Source organism: Anolis sagrei, chromosome Y (genome assembly GCF_037176765.1).
Source record: "Anolis sagrei isolate rAnoSag1 chromosome Y, rAnoSag1.mat, whole genome shotgun sequence".
In the NCBI taxonomy this organism is placed as follows: Eukaryota; Metazoa; Chordata; class Lepidosauria; order Squamata; family Dactyloidae; genus Anolis; species Anolis sagrei.
In genome coordinates this window covers 14,651,376-14,670,901 of record NC_090035.1, presented here as the reverse complement: position 1 = coordinate 14,670,901, position 19,526 = coordinate 14,651,376, and the positions used below count along the sequence as shown (strand labels likewise).

At 47.9% G+C, this 19,526-nt stretch overlaps 3 protein-coding genes across 3 annotated transcripts; 1 reads left to right on the top strand and 2 right to left on the bottom strand.

Moving 5' to 3' along the window:
- Positions 1–1,362: 1,362 nt before the first annotated feature.
- Positions 1,363–9,674, bottom strand: LOC132782045 (post-GPI attachment to proteins factor 6). Its single transcript, XM_060786691.2, has 13 exons — positions 9,362–9,674; positions 5,718–5,895; positions 5,378–5,585; positions 5,151–5,281; positions 4,496–4,761; positions 4,076–4,392; positions 3,877–3,970; positions 3,617–3,740; positions 3,282–3,418; positions 2,988–3,166; positions 2,702–2,848; positions 2,426–2,542; positions 1,363–2,210 (listed from the first exon to the last, which is right to left on the bottom strand). Exons 1-13 carry the CDS (start codon positions 9,483–9,485, stop codon positions 1,914–1,916), a joined length of 2,319 nt encoding a protein of 772 aa, XP_060642674.2. The 5' UTR covers positions 9,486–9,674; the 3' UTR covers positions 1,363–1,913.
- Positions 9,675–14,246: 4,572 nt separating this feature from the next.
- On the top strand, positions 14,247–16,136 carry LOC137095288 (hemoglobin subunit alpha-D-like). Its single transcript, XM_067461748.1, has 4 exons — positions 14,247–14,262; positions 15,336–15,471; positions 15,559–15,781; positions 15,884–16,136. The coding sequence occupies exons 1-4, from the start codon at positions 14,247–14,249 to the stop codon at positions 16,013–16,015; spliced, it is 507 nt and encodes a 168-aa protein (XP_067317849.1). The 3' UTR covers positions 16,016–16,136.
- Positions 16,137–16,592: 456 nt separating this feature from the next.
- On the bottom strand, positions 16,593–17,463 carry LOC137095411 (hemoglobin subunit alpha-D-like). Its single transcript, XM_067462044.1, has 3 exons — positions 17,299–17,463; positions 16,948–17,152; positions 16,593–16,845 (listed from the first exon to the last, which is right to left on the bottom strand). Exons 1-3 carry the CDS (start codon positions 17,391–17,393, stop codon positions 16,717–16,719), a joined length of 429 nt encoding a protein of 142 aa, XP_067318145.1. The 5' UTR covers positions 17,394–17,463; the 3' UTR covers positions 16,593–16,716.
- Between the last annotated feature and the right edge of the window lie 2,063 nt (positions 17,464–19,526).

Genomic DNA, 19,526 nt, shown 5'->3' with positions numbered 1-19,526 from the left:
TCGTGTTGGAGGAAAGTGCTGAGAGTGCCTTGGACCGCGAGAAGATCCAACCAGTCCATCCTCCAGGAAATAAAGCCCGACTGCTCACTGGAGGGAAGGATAATAGAGGCCAAGATGAAGTACTTTGGCCACATCATGAGAAGAAAGGAAAGCTTAGAGAAGAGTATGATGCTGGGGGAAATGGAAGGAAAAAGGAAGAGGGGCCGACCAAGGGCATGATGTATGGATGGCATCCTTGAAGTGACAGGCTTGACCTTGAAGGAGCTGGGGATGGTGACGGCCGACAGGGAGCTCAGGCGTGGACTGGTCCATGAAGTCTCAAAGAGTCGGAAACGACTGAACGAATGAACAACAACGAGCCAACTTTGGGTCGCCCTCCAGGTGTTTTGGACTTCAACTCCCACCATTCCTAACACCCTCAGGTGTCAGCAGTCAAGCCTAGCTAGAGTTGTTTCTTTATGGCAACAGGGATTCCCCAGAAATGGCTTCCCTCCTTGAGGATGAGAGAATATAACCCAGGCATGGGCCAACTTCAGCCTGCCCTCCAGGTGTTTTGGACTTCAACTTTTACAATTCCTAACAGCCTCAGGCCCTTTCTTTTCTTCCCTCAGCCCCTTTAGCGGCCAATTTCCGACAGCCGAGCCTAGCTAGAGTGGTTTCTCCATGGCAACAGGGATCTCTCATGCCTGGGTTGGCTTCCCTCCCTGAGGCTGAGAGAGTACAACCCAGGCATGGGCCAATTTTGGCTCACCCTCCAGGTGTTTTGGACTTCAATTCCTACCATTCCTAACATCCTCAGGCCCTTTCCTTTTCCCCTAAACATCATGGCACCCCTGCCACTGGGCCCTTCCTTCCCTTCTTCCCTGGTTGCAGGAACTGCAGGCCACAACAAGGAGAGGAATCAAACATAGACACCTGACATTTTATGTTCTTCTTTTAGGACATCATCTGAGGAACGTGGAAGTGTATCGCTAAAGGACAATACCAGACAAAATATGTGTATATATAGATACTATACAGATACTAGCCGTTCCCTGCCACACTTTGCTGTGGCCCAGTCTGGTGATCTGGACAATAAATAGGTACAATACACATACATTCTGTGTATGTGTATATATTTATATCGATGTATATAGATACATACACACCAGGCATGGGCAAACTTCGACCCTCCTGGTATTTTGGACTTCAACTTCCACCATTCCTAACAGGCTCAGGCCCTTCCTTTTCCCCCTCAGCCGCTGGAGGGTGGGCTGAATTTAGCCCATACCTGGTATATCCGCCGTGAGTCAAAATGGGGAAACATTTTAATTGCTTTTAACTGTAAACCCACTTTTAAAAACCTCAAAGAGGCACAATAAGTGCAAGCAGCAGTTTTAATTAAATAAAAGCACACATTAAAAAAATAAAGATCAAGGGCATTTCTGTGGCTTTTAAAAAATAAACAAATCAACACAACGAACTAAAAGAGAAAGTGACGGATTGAACTGTGTGAGCTTCAGCAGCTGAGGCTCTTCCTGAGGTTTCTTTTCTCATTCGAGGTCAGAGGCCCCAAGCAAGGCTTAAGGCAGGGCTTCAGGAGCCAGTCCCTCCCAGGCAGCTCTTCAGGGGACTTGGCCATTTTCCCAAAGAGAATAGCATCAAGGGCCAAAAGCTCTGAGAGTCCAGGTGCTGGCCATCTGGGAGGAAGAGGAGCCCAAGGGCAGGCTGGTGCTTCCTTGTGTTTAAAGGGCTCCCAAAAAAAAGCGATCAAGCCCGGGGCCTGGTTGACCAGCCCAGAGCTGAGCCTCTTGTCATATCAGGAGGAGCTCCTGGACAAAGATCCTGTGGTGGCCCTTCTGCCTGGATAAAGCGAAGTTGAGCCACAGAGAGGAGGCTGGGAGGAACTGACAAGAAAGTGTCACGTCGGGGTGTCACGTCGCAGTGTACATCTCATCCTGGTCATTCTGGCAGATCTGGTAGCGGCAGAACAGCTTGCGGTACCAGGACCAGGACTCTTGCTGCTTCTCTCCTGGCGGGAGAAGGAAGACCAGGCTGGTGGCCACCAACATGTGCCACAGACTGTGTGTGTAGTAGTAGTTCTCCGTGGTCTCCGTCAGGGCATACACTGACCCGCCCACAATGGCCAGGCTGACCCCAGGAATGAGGAAGAAGGCCCACCGCCTACAGGAGGGTGGGTAGCAGTGGCGCCGGTTCACACAGCGAAAGACCTGTCACAGGAAGAAGAGGAGATGGTAGTGGGGGCCATGGAGCTGTAAGCAGATAAGCCAGTGCCAGAGAGGATTTCCCTGCACCCCCTGCTCCCGGTACTCAGCAGGCCTCTTCTTGCAGTTTTGTTTGGCCAAAGGGAGCACTTCAAGGAAACAAGAACTGGCTGCTAGTCAGGAAGCAGGTCTAGCATAGAGCTGAGATCTGAGCCACTTACCCATGCGCTTGTCATGATGGTGAGGGCAACAAGGCTGGGCCCCATCATGTTCCAGACCCCTCTGCGGTCCAGGTTCAGAGACATGGCAATAAAGAGGGTCCCCAGCACACAGAGGACCTGAAATGGCAAGGCAACACAAAGAGGAGTCATTCCCACACAAAGGCTGAAGGCTCAGCCAAAAGTGAGGAGAGGCCAGCCCTTCTGCACCTGTTCCAAGATCCTGATCACAGCATGTGCCCCCCACCCACCGCCTTGACGCCATCCCTGCAGACGTACATATTTCAGTATTGTTTTGATCCGGGCCATGCAGAGAATGGTCACCCATAAGGAGACGACAGAGCCCAGGAAGTCACAGTACTGCAGTGTGTCGTAATCCATGATGCAGAAGACCACGACGCCAGGTTGGTCACAGGCATGGTAGAACTGTCCCCGCGGAAGTGAGAAGAAAAGGAAATGGTCAGAAGGCAAAGCCAGATGCTGGGACCCAAGCCAGCAGGCTCCCCACCCAGCCTGCTCCCACCCAAAGCCTTTCTCCCACCCAAAGGCGGAAGCCAGGACTTACTGTGGAGAAGAACATGGTGAAGGTGTAGACAGAGGCTTCCACCAAGTAGTAGCGACGCACGGCCACCACAATGGCTGGCAAGAAGAAGAGGTTGCTGAGCGTCAGCAGGAGGATGGCCAGCGTCTGGGCCCCAAGGCTCAGGGCTTTGGTGGCATCGGTGCAGCCCCAGCCACCCCAACCTGCCAATACGAAGGGAGGGAGGGAGAGGAGGAGGGACAATGTCAGTCAGGAGTGCCAATGTGACAGCCACCTAGGTCAAGGCAGTGGAGTCAAAGGGGCAGGAAGGGTGCTCACCAGCTTTGCAATTGCAGCCGGCATAGAGGTAGCTATGGCGCCTCAAGAGGCTGCAATCACCATACATCCCACAGTCGTCGAAGCAGGGACTGAGGTAGGCGAGGACAGCAAGCTGGGCCTTGGCCTGGAGGCATTCCCTGCAATGAGAGGGGATGAAGGGGGGTGAGGGAGAGCTTATGGGTGGCCTGGCCTTGGTAGGGATGAAGAGCAGAAGGACAGGGACAGACAGGGATGAAGAGCAGGAGGACCCCTTCCTCGGGAAGGCAAAGGCAATGCCCTATGGCAGAGGCTGAACCCAAGATTTGGGGTGTCTGCCAGTAGAGGTCAAGACTCACCCTGGTGATTCAGGGCAGATGAGCTGGAGGGAAATGAACCAGTTGTCAGACTCTGGGTAAGGGACTGCGAGGGAGGCCTCTAGAGAGGAGGCGCTGACATTCAGTCCATAACCTTGGAAGAATGCTGTGGGGAGAGAGAGAGATAGACAGGCAGCCATGGGCCTCTTGATGCCTCCCTCCTAGCCCCTTGCCCCCCCCCCCAGGACGGTCCACACACATAGGGCCCCGGGCAGAAGGGTGTAGATCTGCCACTCACTCACCTGTCACACAGTCTTCTGTTGTGTTTGGCGACAAGACCGGGGAGGCAGCACTCAGGCAGGCCCGGACAGTGGCGTTCCTGATGCCCAGGGAAGTCTGCAAGGAAAAAAGAAGCCAGGCTTGGAATGCCCCCCCCCCCCCCAAAATGCACTCAGGCAGAGTGGCCCTCACAGGACATGTCAGACCAGGGTCCCTGCTCACCTTGTTCAGCAGCAGGTTCAGCACCAGGGTCCCTCCACTGTCTGCGGCAGAATCGAGATTCAGGAGGAGAAGGCTGGGCAGCTGGGCCTGGACGGGAATGTTGCCGTCTCCCAGGACCCGGAAGCGCACCGAGACTACATCCAGGTCCTCCCGGATGACAGCGTGGTCCCGCAGGCAGGAGCCAAGTGGGTCGAGGACCCCTGTATTGGCCGGCAATGTAGCATTGCTGGGGCTGCCTCCGGGCTGAGAGACCTCCTGGCTCCGGTTCAGGCTCTGGAAGAAGCTCAGGAAGGAGCTGGTCCCCCCTGGCTGGCAGGCTGCAAGGGAAGGGTGACCACGACCCCAGGGGTTAGCACATGCCCAGAAGGAGGGCCGGCAAGAGCAAGACTCCGCTCCTTTGGCCAGCCCCCTCCCACTCACCTGTGAAGGAGGCAGTCACCTCAAGAGAGATGTTGGCCCCGGGGCCAATTAAGCTGTCCACCGTGACACGCAGCCACTTCTCCCAGGGGGGCGAGGCGAGGAGGAGGGTGCAGGCCCCCGTGCAGTTAAACTCCTTCCAGCTGATGGACCCAGACAGCACTACCGAGCCCAGCACCACCCGTACGGCACAAGGGGCAGAGGAACCGGTTACAGTGCAGGCCCCTAGCTTCAAGTGCAGCGTGGCACTGTATGCAGGGACAAAGACCCTGGGAAAGAGCACAAGGGGACAGCTCAAGACAGGCACCAGGCTCCCAGGTAATGCCGGACTGACCCTTGTGCTGAGGGATACTTAAGCACATGGTCCCATTGGCCGGATGGGGGGAGGGGGGCATCTTCCTGCCTGATTCCTTTTTATGATAGATATTGCTTCTGTGGTGCAATTCTAAATCTGAAGGCATTCTGTTTCGGAGTGATTTCAGACATAATGATAGAATTGATGGGAACGTGCCACAAAAGGCACACTGGGCTGGCCTCCTTCAGGGCCCAAGAGAGAGGCTTCATAACTTAATTAGCACAGGGTCTTAAATCTGATACTGCTCCCACCCCCCACTCCTTGAAACCCACGCAGTACTTTCGGGCCTTTCCTCTGACTTACTTGGCATGGAGAGGTCGGTTTGCCCAAATGGTTCGGCGTAGAGAGACATTGGGCTGCAGGACGGGCATGTCCACCTTACGCAGCACAAACATGTCAGGTTGGAAGATGTAGGAGCACGGAGTGGAGACACCCTGCGGAGAGGGGTCGGGGAGGGAGAGTTAGAGCCACCTCAGGGGTCCAAACACAAGATCTGGGTTGAGGAACAAGATCCCCAGCCTTGCTCTCACCTGCACATGAATCTTCCCGGTGGGCTCCGGCAGGTGGGCAGCGAGGAACCAGTAGCCTGCGGCAGGATTGGTGAGGTTGAGGAAGGTGCTGTTCTGCCGGGAAGCAGAGAGGCTCAGGCTCAGACGGTGGGCCAGACGCACGCTCACATTGGCGGGGAACTGGGTATCCAGCGGGTTGATGACTGGCGGGGCTCCAAAGCGGACGTAGCTGCAAGGGGAGAGTGGGCAAGTGAGGTCAAGAATTGTGGCGACCGCTGCTGGGAGGGCCAAGGACCCTCCCCTGGTGGCGCAGGACCCACAAAAAGGATGCATAGGGGAGGGGGGGGGGTGTTCTACGTACATAGAGACCTCCAAATCGCTGCATGGGTGGCCCTTCCCACGGGAGACCTGCAGCAACCACCGTAACAGCAGGGCGTCCTCTGGGACATGGAAGCGGAAGAGCTTGGCGTTGCCGTACCAGCTGTAAGGCATGAGCGACTGGGAAGCCTGGGCGAAGTACTCTGAGACCAGGCCCTGGTCTGCAGCAGAAGAGGAAGAGAAAGCAGAGAAGGAGGAAAGGGGAGGAAGGCGTCATGGCGCTGCAGGGCTGGTCCCAGTCCACTGGGCCCTTCATCTTTTTGTGCATTTTAACTGAATTGTTAAAGATACAATTGACATTTAATTCTGTTTCAGTGTTTGTATATTGGTCAGTTTAACATTGTATCAAAATGCTTTTAACATCAAATGTTTTTCATTTCTTCTGCAGAGAGAGAAAAAGTGTGGCATAAAGTAAAGGTAAAGGTTTTCCCCTGACATGAAGTCCAGGCGTATCCGACTCTGGGGTGTGGTGCTCACCTCCATTTCTAAGCCGAAGAGCCGGCTCCAAGGCGATGTGGCCAGCATGACTGCATGGAGCGCCATTACCTTCCCATCAGAGGCACTCCAAGTGGCCAGCTACTGGTCAAAGGACATTTAATCAACTACCAAGCTTGCAAACTGTTTGTTTGTTAAAAATGCAATACAACTGTTTGGTTTGCTCCTGACATGATAAATAAATAAATCACATTTACATGTTTTTGAACTGCTAGGTTGGCAGAAGCTGGGGCTAACAGTAGGAGCTCACCCCGCTCCCCAGATTCAAATCTCCAACCGTTCAGCAGCTTAGTGGTTTAACCTACTGCACCACCAGAGGTATATACACATCATAATAATCCAGCTTTATAACAATAGCATGAGATGAGCATCCAAGGCCACATTTTAATGGTAATGAAATGCCTGGTGGAGAGAAAAAACGGGGTATAAATAAACATTATTATTATTATTATTATTATTATTATTATTATTATTATTCCTTCCCTCCCCTTTCTCTTTCTCTGTCCCAGGCCTAGCCCCAAAGCCCCCCTTGAGCTCTCCTTATGGTCTTGGGGGGCAGGCCGAAGAGGCTCCACTCCCAGGCTGAGCTCAAGGCCCTGAGAGGCAGGAAGGAAAGGGAAGAAAGAGGAAGGAAAGAAAATAAAAGAAGGAAGAGGAATGAAGGACAATCCAGAGAAGTCTTAGTAAAGTCTAGTCGCGTTCGACTCTGGTGGTAGTGCTCATCTTCATTTCTAAAGCAAAGAGCCTGCATTGTCCGTAGATGCCTCCAAGGTCATGTGGTCATGGAGTGCTATTACCTTTCCGCAGAAGAAGTACCTATTGATCTACTCACATTTGCATGTTTTCAAACTGCTAGGTTGGCAGAAGCTGGGGCTAACAGTAGGAGCTCACCCCACTCCCCGGATTCAAACCACTGACCTTTCAGTCAGCAAATTCAGCCGCTCAGTGGTTTAACCTGCAGCACCACCACGGGGGGCCTAGGGAAGTCATGCTCCCCCTCTCTTCTGCCTTGCTCAGACCACACCTGGAATCCCACTGTGTCCCATTCTGGGCACTGCAGTTGAAGGGAGATGTTGACTCTAAGCTGGAATGTTTCCAGAGGAGGGCGACTAAAATGAGCAAGGGTCTGGAGAACAAGCCCTATGAGTAGCAGTTTAAAGAGCTGGGCATGTTTAGCCAGCAAAAGAGAAGGCTGAGAGGAGACACAATGAGGACCATGTATACATATGTGAGGGAAATTCATAGGGAGGAGCAGGCTCGTTTTCTGCTGCCATGGAGACTAGGACACAATGGAACAATGGCTTCAAATTACAGGAAAGGAAGGAGATTCCCCCTGAACATAAGGGTGAACTCCCTAACTGTGACAGAGCTGTTCAGCAGTGGAAGTCTCTGCCCTGGACTGTAGTGTAGGCTGCATGGCCATCTGTCAGGGGTGCTTTGAATGCAACCTTCCTGCTTCTTGGCAGAAGGGGGTTGGACTGGATGGCCAACGAGGTCTCTTTCACCTCTAAGATTCTATGATTCTTAGGAAGGAAGAGAAATGAAGGAAGGGGAAAGAAGGAAGAAGGATAGAAGAGAAATGAAGGAAGAGGAAAAAAGTAAGGGAAGAAGAGAAGGGAAGGGGGAAGAAGGAGAAATGAAGGGAAGGAAGAAAGGAAAGAAGGAAAGGGAAGGAAGAGAAATGAAGGGAAGGAAGAAAGGAAAGAAGGAAAGGGAAGGAAGAGAAATGAAGGGGAAGGAAGAAAGAAAGGTAGGAAGGGGAGGAAGGAGGAAGGAAGAGAAAGGAAGAAATGAGGAAGAAAGGAAGAAGGAAGAAAGGGAAGAAGGAAGGGAAGGAAGAGAAATGAAGGAAGAGGAAAGAAGGAAGGAAGAGAAATGAAGGAGAGGGAAGGAAGGAAGGAAAGAAGGAAGTGAAGGAAGAAGGATAGATGAGAAATGAAGGAAGAGGGAAAAGGTTAGGAAAGAAGAGAAGGAAAGGGGAAGAAAGGAAGGGGAAAGAAGGAAGAAATAATGGGAAGAGAAGAAAGAGAAATGAAAGGGAAGGAAGGAAAGAAGGAAAGGGAAGGAAGAGAAATGAAGGAAAGGAGAAGAAAGGAAGCGAAGAAGGAAAAAGGAAAGAAGGAAGGGAAGAAAGAGAAATGAAGGAAGAGGAAAGAAGGAAGAGAAATAAAGGAAGGGGAAGAATGGGAGGGAAGAAGGAAAAAAGCAAAGAAGGGAAGATAAGTAAGAGAAATAAAGGAAGAGGAAAAAGGAAGGAAGAGAAATGAAGGAAGGAAAGAAGGAAAGAATGAAGAGAAATGAAGGGGAAGGAAGAAAGGAAAGTAGGAAGGAAGGAGGAAGGAAGAGAAAGGAAGAAAAGAGGAAGAAAGGAAGGGAAAAAGGAAGAAAGGAAAGAAGGAAGGGAAGGAAGAGAAATGAAGGAAGAGGAAAGGAAGAAGGAAGAGAAATGAAGGAAAGGGAAGGAAGTGAAGGAAAGAAGGAAGTGAAGGAAGAAGGATAGAAAAGAAATGAAGGAAGAGGAAAAAAGTAAGGAAAGAAGAGAAGGAAAAGGGAAGGAAGGAGAAAGAAGGAAGAAATGAAGGGAAGGGAAGAAGGAATTAAGGAAAGAAGGAAAGGGAAGGAAGAGAAACGAGGAAAGAGGAAGAAAGGAAGGGAAGAAGGAATTAAGGAAAGAAGGAAAGGGAAGGAAGAGAAACAAAGGAAAGGGGAAGAAAGGAAGAGAAGAAGGAAGAGAAATGAAGGAAGAGGAAAGACGGAAGAGAAATAAAGGGGGCGGAAGAAAGGGAAGGAAGGAAGAGAGGAAAGAAGGAAGAGAAATGAAGGAAGAGGAAAGAAGGAAGGAAGAGAAAGGAATGGGAAGAATGGAAGGGAAGAAGGAAGAAAGGAAAGAAGTGAAGGAAGGAAGAGAAAGGAAGGAAGGAAAGAAGGGAAGGGAAGAAAGAAGGCAGGCAGGTAGGAGCCGCAAGGATCCCCCCCCCGGGTCAAAAATTAGCCCTGGCACCTGCCCGAAGAGGGAAAGAGGAAGGTGAGGTGGCCTTGTTGGAGGGGAAGTCAAGGAAGGAAGGAAGGTCCGGCAGAACCGGCCAGACAAGAGGGCAGCGAGGTGCCTCCCTCTACCCCCCCCCCCCTCACCCTCGGCTCCGTTGCTTCCGCCTCGGCTCCGCTTCTGCCCTTGCTCCTCGGTAGCGGGCGCTGTGGCGGAGAGGAGGAGGAGGAGGAGGAGGAGGAGCGGGAGGGAGGGGGCGCGGGGCTCCATGCCGAGTCCTCCGCCGGCCGGCAGACCTTGTCAATGCCTGCCCTGCTTCCTCCTCCTCTGGCCTCCCCCCTCCTCTCTCCCTGCCGGGCAGTGACGTCACGGGGTTGCCCCAAGGGCAGTTGGCGGTTTGCAGGGCGGGGCGGGGGCCTCCCTCCTCCTCCTCCTCCTCCCCCTCCCTCCCCGTCCTGCCTCGCGGGGCTGTTGTTGGCCACCAGTAGAGACCCTGCGGGACATGCCCTATTCCAGAAGGTTCTGGCCGCGGCGAGGAAAGGGCCATGGCAGGTTCGGGGAGCGGGGCCAAGCCCCGGTGAGTGCCCCCCACCCTCAAAATATCAGACACACACACACAGCGCCACCCCCGAAGGCATGGCATTTAAAGGCGCCTGGCACGCAGCACAGCGCCTCTAGTGGCCAGGCTTCGCCAGCACAGCCGCGCCTCCAGCAGCCAGCCAGGCAGGTCCAGGCATAGGCCAACTTCGGGCATCCGGGTATTTTGGACTTCCACTCCCAGGAGTAGTAGTAGTAGTAATAATAATAATAATAATAATAATAATAATAATAATAATAATAATAATAATAATAATAATAATAATATACAATAAAATACAGAATGCACATCAGAAAATAATTACAGTAATAATAATAATAATAATAATAATAATAATTGTAATCTTTATTTATACCCAGCCACCCGGCTAACATGAGGCCAAGCCCCAAAATAGTACAATGCAGCACAATAAAATACAGAACGCACATCAGAAAATAATTACAGTAATAATAATAATAATAATAATAATTGTAATCTTTATTTATACCCAGCCACCCGGCTAACGTGAGGCCAAGCCCCAAAATAGTACAATACAGCACAATAAAATACAGAACGCACATCAGAAAATAATTACAGTAATAATAATAATAATAATAATAATTGTAATCTTTATTTATACCCAGCCACCCGGCTAACATGAGGCCAAGCCCCAAAATAGTACAATGCAGCACAATAAAATACAGAACGCACATCAGAAAATAATTACAGTAATAATAATAATAATAATAATAATAATTGTAATCTTTATTTATACCCAGCCACCCGGCTAACATGAGGCCAAGCCCCAAAATAGTACAATACAGCACAATAAAATACAGAACGCACATCAGAAAATAATTACAGTAATAATAATAATAATAATAATAATAATTGTAATCTTTATTTATACCCAGCCACCCGGCTAACATGAGGCCAAGCCCCAAAATAGTACAATGCAGCACAATAAAATACAGAATGCACATCAGAAAATAATTACAGTAATAATAATAATAATAATAATAATAATTGTAATCTTTATTTATACCCAGCCACCCGGCTAACATGAGGCCAAGCCCCAAAATAGTACAATGCAGCACAATAAAATACAGAATGCACATCAGAAAATAATTACAGTAATAATAATAATAATAATAATTGTAATCTTTATTTATACCCAGCCACCATCTCCCCAATGGGGACTCGGGGCAGCTAACATGAAGACAAGCCCAAGAAAGTACAATACAACGCAATAAAATACAGAATGCACATCAGAAAATAATTACAGTAATAATAATAATAATAATAATAATAATTGTAATCTTTATTTATACCCAGCCACCCGGCTAACGTGAGGCCAAGCCCCAAAATAGTACAATACAGCACAATAAAATACAGAACGCACATCAGAAAATAATTACAGTAATAATAATAATAATAATAATAATTGTAATCTTTATTTATACCCAGCCACCCGGCTAACGTGAGGCCAAGCCCCAAAATAGTACAATACAGCACAATAAAATACAGAACGCACATCAGAAAATAATTACAGTAATAATAATAATAATAATAATAATAATTGTAATCTTTATTTATACCCAGCCACCCGGCTAACATGAGGCCAAGCCCCAAAATAGTACAATGCAGCACAATAAAATACAGAATGCACATCAGAAAATAATTACAGTAATAATAATAATAATAATAATAATAATTGTAATCTTTATTTATACCCAGCCACCCGGCTAACATTATTTATTTATTTATTTACTTTATTTGTATACCGCAGTTTCTCAGCCCGTAGGCGACTCAACGCGGTTAACAACAAGAGCAAGAATTCAATACAACATACACTATTTAAAAACAATTAACACTGTAATATACTGAGTAATTACACATCAATAGACAACACGTTAACATGTCGTAACTAGAATCGTGATCCAACTCGTCATCCGTAATTCCGTTTTCCTATATTCGTTATATTCATAGCACTGTTTATCCAAACACCTGTTCAAACAGCCAGGTCTTCAGTCTTCTTCGAAACACCATTAACGAGGGGGCTGATCTAATGTCCATGGGAAGGGCGTTCCACAGCCGGGGGGCTACCACTTTGGCCAAGCCCCAAAATAGTACAATACAGCACAATAAAATACAAAACACACATCAGAAAATAATTACAGTAATAATAATAATAATAATAATAATAATAATAATAATACACAGAGAAGCCATTGAAATCCACAAACATGTGGACAATTTCAACAGAAAGGAAGAAACCATGAAAATGAACAAAATCTGGCTACCAGTATTAAAAAATTCTAAAATTGCAACAGCAAAAACAGCAGAGAGAAAAACAGGCAGGGACATCTAATCACCATTCAAGAAGAGTTTGCTCCAGGCACAGTCAGCCCATTGTATGCTAATCAAGGTGGTCAGTTGAAAGATTCACACCTAGCCCAACTTTCACCCTGGTCATTCCACAGATATATAAACCCCCTTTTTTCCCCAGTTCCAGCAGACCTCACCTCTGAGGATGCTTGCCATAGATGCAGGCGAAACGTCAGGAGAAATGCCTCTAGAACATGGCCATATAGCCCGAAAAAACCCACAAGAACTGAGTGTTTCCAGCCATGAAAGCCTTCGACAATACAATAATAATAATAATAATAATAATAATTGTAATATTGATTTATACCCAGCCACCCGGCTAACATGAGGCCAAGCCCCAAAATAGTACAATACAACACAATAAAATACAGAATGCACATCAGAAAATAATTACAATAATAATAATAATAATAATTGTAATCTTTATTTATACCCAGCCACCCAGCTAATATGAGGCCAAGCCCCAAAATAGTACAATACAGGACAATAAAATACAGAATGCACATCAGAAAATAATTACAATAATAATAATAATAATAATAATAATAATAATTGTAATCTTTATTTATACCCAGCCACCCGGCTAACATGAGGCCAAGCCCCAAAATAGTACAATACAGCACAATAAAATACAGAATGCACATCAGAAAATAATTACAGTAATAATAATAATAATAATAATTGTAATCTTTATTTATCCCCAGCCACCATCTCCCTAATGGGGACTCAGGGCGGCTAACATGAAGACAAGCCCAAAAAAGTACAATACAACGCAATAAAATACAGAATGGAAGAGACCATGAAAGGAAGAGACCATGAAAATGAACAAAATCTGGCTACCAGTATTTAAAAAACTCTAAAATTACAACAGCAAAACAGCAGAGAGGAAACAACCAGGCACATCTTAACACCTCTCAACATAAGATTTTCACAGGCTCAGCCAGGCCTTCAAATGCTAATGAAGGTGGTCAGTTGAAACATTCACACCCAGCTCCAGCAGAGAAGAGCTCTTTGCCCCACCCCAGCCATTCCACAGATATATAAACCCATTGTCCTAATTCCAACAGACCTCACTACCTCTGAGGATGCTTGCCATAGATGCAGGCGAAACGTCAGGAGAAATGCCTCTAGAACATGGCCCTATAGCCCGAAAAAACCCACAAGAACCTAAAATACAGGATGCACATCAGAAAATAATTACAGTCATTTTTTAAAAAATAAATAAAATAATTACAGTAGCAAAACAAAACTATAAAGCAAATTCACACAATATAAAATCCCAGCCATCTTACCGGCGGTGAGGAATGGTGGGAAATGAAGTCCAAAACGGGGACTCGGGGTGGCTAACATGAGGCCAAGCCCCCCCCCCCCCCAAATACAACACAATAAAATACAGAACGCATATCAGAAAATAATTACAGTCATTATTTTTTAAATTAAATAAAATAATTACAGTAGCAAAACAAAACACTAAAGCAAATTCACACAATATATAATCCCAGCCATTTTACCGGTAGTGAGGAATGGTGGGAGATGAAGTCCAAAGCACTCTGAGCAGGCATGGACCGATTTGGACCCTCTAGGTGTTTTGGACTTCAATTCCCACAATTTTTCACTGCCTCAGGACCCGTCTTTTCCCCCTCAGCTACTTAATAACAACAACGACAACAATAATAATAAAGGTAAAGGTTTCCCCTGACGTTAAGTCTATTTCTGTCAAACTCTGTGGGGTGGTGCTCATCTCCGAAGAGCCAGCGTTGTCCGTAGACACCTCCACTGTCATGTGGCCAGCATTATTGCACAGAGTGCCATTACCTTCCCGCTGAAGCTGTACCTATTGATCTACTCACATTTGAATGTTTCCAAACTGTTAGATTGGCAGAAGCTGGGGCTAACAGCAGGAGCTCACCCTGCTCCTCGGATTCAAACTGCCAACCTTTCAGTCAGCAAGTTCAGCAGCCATCAGTTTTCCCTTAGTTTAGTTGACAATAGCTGGTCAAAAAAAGACTGGGAACCACTGGTGTAGACTCATATAATACCGTTCAATGCAGTTAAGACTGTGCTACATGAGTCTAAGTAAAGGTAAAGGTTTCCCCTGACATTAAGTCTAGTCATGTCCGACTCTGGGGGGTGGTGCTCATCTCATTTCTAAGCCAAAGAGCTGGCGATGTCCATAGACGCCACCAAGGTCATGTGGCCAGCATGACTGCATGGAGCGCTGTTACCTTCCTACTGAAGCTCTACCTATTGATCTACTCACATTTGAATGTTTTCAAACTGCTAGGTGGGCAGAAGCTGAGGCTAACAGAGGAAGCTCATGCTGCTCCCTGCAACCATAATAATGATAATAATAATAATAATAATAATAATAATAATAATAACAATAACAACTTTATATATATTCTGTCCTATCACCCCCAAGGGACTCTGGGCGGATTCCAGTTACAAAAAGGTAAACATTCAATGCCTGAACATAACAACAAATTTGTTGTTATTGTTTATTCATTCAGTCACTTCCAAGTCTTCATAACCTTACGGACCAGCCCATGCCAGAGCTCCCTGTAGTCTAATAGACTCACAATAAAAAAATAAACTCCACAGCATATAAAAACAAATTATAACTTAGCAAATTGGAATAAAATTTAAACAACCTGTTTCATCAGACATAACATAAACAGAAGCGTCAATTTCCCAGAGTCAACGGAGTTCCTTGGGCTTAAGCAGCTGAGGGGGAAAAGGAAGGGGACTGAGGCTGTTAGGAATGGTGGGAGTTGAAGTCCAAAACACCTGGAGGGCCCAAGTTGGCCCAGGCCTGCTCTGGGGCATCTTCCTCTCTGCTGTTGTGCAATTAGCAAACCATATGCAAATGCAATAGGTTAGAACACTATTGCACAGCGGTAGGAAGATGGATGTTGCTGAGGTGGTACAGTTATAAATGTGAAGGTGTTTTGTTTTGGAGCGATTCCAGGCACCAGGATAGAGTTGCAGGCAGTGTAGGCCTACCTGGCTGCTTTCCTTCAAGGCCCAGGTGAGGGGCCTCATGACTAGTACAGAGCCCTCAACCCAGCACTGCTTTTAGGTGAGGCTATGCTGCCTCCCAATGGCCAGGGCCACCTGCTTTTGCTCAGGTCCTTCTCCACAGGTCTGATGGGCAGTTTGTCCCCTCCCTAGGACTCCTCCATCAGACCCCAAGGCAGGGAAGATGACCGACTTGGACCGGCGGAACATCCGAGAGGTCTGGACTGCAGCCTATGAGAATCCGGAGGAGAACGGACGGCTGGTCATCATCAGGCAAGAAGGGTTCTCCGTTGCCAATGGTACTGACTAGGAAGATGCCTCCCCCCTCCCCCCATTTAACGTCTGCCCCATCTGCCACAGGTTCTTCACCGACTACCCCGTCAGCAAACAGTACTTCAAGACGATCCCCACAGAGGGGGACCTGTCGGGACATCCCCAGGTAGCCAACCATGGCCGAAGGATCATGGTGGCCTTCAGCCAGTTGATCGAGAACATGGAGAACTGGCAACAGGCCTGCGTCTTGCTGCAACGGCTGGTGGACAACCACAAGAACATCCACCAAGTGCCTTCTGGGATGTTCCAGGTATCCCCATAGCGAGACGGAAGGGGGGAGGGAGACTGGGTGGGGGCAGACCCCTCCCCGGACGCTAAACGTCCCCTTCTTTCCCTCTCTCCCTCCCCTCAGTTCCTGTTCCAGGCCATACTCTGCACCTTCGATGACCTCTTGGGGAGAAGCTTCACCCCAGAGAAGAGGATCTCTTGGGAGAAGTTCTTCCAAGTCCTCCAGGAGGAAGTGGAGGCAGCCTATTCCCGATAGAGAGCCCCCCCCCCCCATTCCCTTGACGAAACATGGAAAAAGGGGCTCTCCCAAAAGGTACCCTCCCCATTATGTTTATATTGAATACTATGGCATGGTTGGAATAAAGTCCTTTGTTTTCACTCGCTGCCTGGCCTTGTGACTCTCCTGTGCCCCCTTATTTATTGGGTTTTTAAGGCAAAAAGACTTCAGTGTTGGGGCTTCTTCTGCCTCCCCCCCTTGTCCCCCCTTTCTCTCCCCCCCCCCCCCAAGCCCTGCAGCTCCTTCCTGTCCATTGCCCCCTAAAGCAGCGGTTCTCAACCTGTGGGTCCCCAGATGTTAAAACATTTGGGGACCCACAGGTTGAGAACCACTGCCTTCAACACCCTGAAATCCTAACAGCTGATAAACTGAGTGGGATTTCTGGGAGTTGAAGGCCAAAGCACCTGGGGACCCACAGGTTGAGAACCACTGCAAAGCAACCCTCCATTTCTCTAGCAAAGAATGCTGGTTTTGGAAGAAATCCATGTGTGAAATGGGGGTCCCCCCGCAAAACAGAGGACCCCACTCTCCTTCAAAAAAGATAGGCTCAGACAGCTTTAGGCAGGTGGCAGCAAAGGCCTTGTTTTTATTGCGGATGCTGGGGAGGGGAAATGCTAGTTGAAGAAGAAGAGGAGTCTCTGAAGAAGAGAGAGGGGGTGTCTTCGTCCTCCTTTGGCTGCTCATCTGTACTTCTCGCCCAGGATCTCGGCCATCAGGAAGAAGAACTTGTCACAAGCCCGATAGACCAAGCAGGTGTACTCTCCGCGCAGGTGAGTGGCCAGAACCACGTGGAAGCACTTGATCAGCAGCTACAGAAAGAGAGAAAGGAGGAGGCAGGGGTCAGTGGGAGAAGAGAACCCCTTCCTCAACCCGCCCGCCCCCCTTGGTCCTTCCCTCCCAGCGGGTCTTGCCTTGAAGTTGACAGGATCCACACGCAGGTTGTAGGCGTGGAGGTCGCTGAGGTCGGACAGGGTGCCGCGGACATTGTCCAGGTGGTGGAGTGCCATGTCCAGGGCTTTGGCCACCTTCTGGCCGTGCATTTGGATGTCCTTGGAACCCGGGCTCAGGTCAAAGTGTGGAAAGTAGGTCTTGGTTGATGGGTAACACATGAACATCCTGCACCAAAGGCAGAAGGGAGCCAGAAAGGAAAGGAAGAAAGCAAGGAAGAAAGAGGGAGGCTTTAGAGAGGGCTGGAAGAAGTGGGGGTCCTGGGCTCTTCTTAATCCCCCCCCCCATGATTCCCTTTTTCCCCCTCCATTCACCTGTTGAGGGCTTCCCCGCCAATTTCGTCCAGGTGCCCGGACACCTTGCCCCAGGTGGCGGTCAGCACTTTGCGGTCTTCGGCAGTCAGCACCATCTTCTCTGGCTTTTCCTCTCAAGGATGACTGACTTTCAGGATCAGTGGCAGCAGGGCTCGAAGCTGGGTCTCAAAGGGGCGGCTGCTTTTATAGTCCTCCTCTCCGGGGCGCACCCCTCTTATCTCACTCTGGGTCCAGAGCAGGGCAGGGGCACAGAGCCAAAGGGGGGAGGTCTGCTCCCTCCCTCCATGGCCCCTCCCTTCCTGCTATCTCCCCAAAGGCAAGGCACCAAAGGAGAGCCTTATCTGCACCCAGCTGGACAGGGAGGGGCTGCCTTCCCTCCCTCCAGGGCCTTGTTGGCCAGAGGTGGCAAAAGATGGGGATGCACTGGGGGGAATGTGATACAAGCAGGCATCCAAACTTCGGCCCTCCAGGTGTTTTGGACTTCCAACTCCCACAATTCCTGCACAAGCCAGTAAAGGTGGTCCCAGTGGTGATCGGCACACTGGTTACAGTGCCTAAAGACCTTGGCCTGAACTTAAAAACAATCGGTGCTGACAAAATTACCATCGGTCAGCTGCAAAAGGCCACCCTACTGGGATCTGCACGCATCATTCACCAATACATCACACAGTCCTAGACACTTGAGAAGTGTCCGACGTGTGATTGACTACAAAAGCCAGCATAGCGATCTTGTTTGCTGTGCACTAATCTTGTTGTGTATCAAAAAATAATTATAATAGTAGTAGTTATATAGTTATATATAACTATATATATAGTTATATATAACTATATATAGTTATATAGTAATTATATAGAATTCAGCTTTGTTAGGAATTATGGGAGTTGAAGTCCAAAACACCTGGAGGGCTGAAGTTTGCTCATGCCTGGGCCAGAGGGAGAGCCAGCACTGCATTTGACCATATGTTTTAATTCTGTGTGTCTCCTTGTATGTGTTTTTATAGTGTTTTGTTTCTTGTACTAATAATGTTGTTCAAGAAGAGTCGGAAGTGACTGAATGAATAAACAACAACATTAATAATGGGTTGTTGTAGGTTTTTTCGGGCTATATGGCCATGGTCTAGAGGCATCATCTCCTGACGTTTCGCCTGCATCTATGGCAAGCATCCTCAGACTACCTCTGAGGATGCTTGCCATAGATGCAGGCGAAACGTCAGGAGAGAATGCCTCTAGACCATGGCCATATAGCCCGAAAAACCTACAACAACCCAGTGATTCCAGCCATGAAAGCCTTCGACAATACATTGAACATTAATAATGTATCCTGCCTCAAGCTGCAGAGAGAGGTGGGCAATACATTCATGTTGCTGATATAATATTATGATGACTAAAGGTCACTGGAGAGGCAGGGGCATTTAATGCAGGTCCTCCCTGACTTTCCCTGAAGACTTTAGCGCAGGCCTGGACCAATTTGGACCTTTCAGGTGTTTTGTATTCCAACTCCCACCATTCCTAACAGCCTCAGGCGCTTTCCTTGAGAAGGGGGGGCATAAATAGAACAAATAAATAAATATGCTGTGTCCAAAGCTTTCTTATATATGTATGTATGTATGTATGTATGTATGACTGGAGTCACACTTAAAAAGTCTGTGTTCTGACTTACACACAAACTCAACTTATGAACAAGCTTACAGAACGCCTCCTGTCTGTAACTCCAGGATGAGATGTATTCTCTTGGCACTCCCTTGATGTTTAGTTAGACATTAAGGCCGCCCCAGTCAGCTTTCAATCATGAGTTGTGACTGACATTCTGTTACTACCTGTCCACTCCACTTCTGTGTTTGGTGTAAGCTTTTGATATGTGATATTTTTTCTATGTAATTGATTGTATTTGGTGGTCACCTGCATGCAGCTCCAATTCACCTTAATAATGGGGACTGTCTGTATCTATTTATTTATTTATGATATTTATGTGCCGCCCTTCTCACCCCAAAGGGAATTCAGAGCGGCTTACAAGATATATATACATATAATATATTATTAGCATAGTACAGTATCAGTATTAAATATTACTATATTGTACATCGTTATACTGTAATATTATTAGTAATATTATGCATAATATAAATATATAATTGGGTTGTTGTAGGTTTTTTCGGGTTATATGGCCATGTTCTAGAGGCATTCTCTCCTGACCTTTCGCCTGCATCTATGGCAAGCATCCTCAGAGG

What these genes read in the sequence shown, in the direction of transcription:
- LOC132782045 (XM_060786691.2), bottom strand. Translation starts at nt 9,485, where the DNA reads ATGGAGCCCCGCGCCCCCTCCCTCCCGCTCCTCCTCCTCCTCCTCCTC. An exon ending in AGCGATTTGGAGGTCTCTAT is followed by an intron (nt 5,586 to 5,717) that starts GTACGTAGAACA and finishes CTCCCCTTGCAG; the next exon opens with CTACGTCCGCTTTGGAGCCC. An exon ending in AACCGACCTCTCCATGCCAA is followed by an intron (nt 4,762 to 5,150) that starts GTAAGTCAGAGG and finishes GCTCTTTCCCAG; the next exon opens with GGTCTTTGTCCCTGCATACA.
- LOC137095288 (XM_067461748.1), top strand. An exon ending in GGACGGCTGGTCATCATCAG is followed by an intron (nt 15,472 to 15,558) that starts GCAAGAAGGGTT and finishes CATCTGCCACAG; the next exon opens with GTTCTTCACCGACTACCCCG. An exon ending in TGCCTTCTGGGATGTTCCAG is followed by an intron (nt 15,782 to 15,883) that starts GTATCCCCATAG and finishes CCCTCCCCTCAG; the next exon opens with TTCCTGTTCCAGGCCATACT.
- LOC137095411 (XM_067462044.1), bottom strand. Translation starts at nt 17,393, where the DNA reads ATGGTGCTGACTGCCGAAGACCGCAAAGTGCTGACCGCCACCTGGGGC. An exon ending in GGCGGGGAAGCCCTCAACAG is followed by an intron (nt 17,153 to 17,298) that starts GTGAATGGAGGG and finishes CCTTTGGTGCAG; the next exon opens with GATGTTCATGTGTTACCCAT. An exon ending in TGGATCCTGTCAACTTCAAG is followed by an intron (nt 16,846 to 16,947) that starts GCAAGACCCGCT and finishes CTCTTTCTGTAG; the next exon opens with CTGCTGATCAAGTGCTTCCA.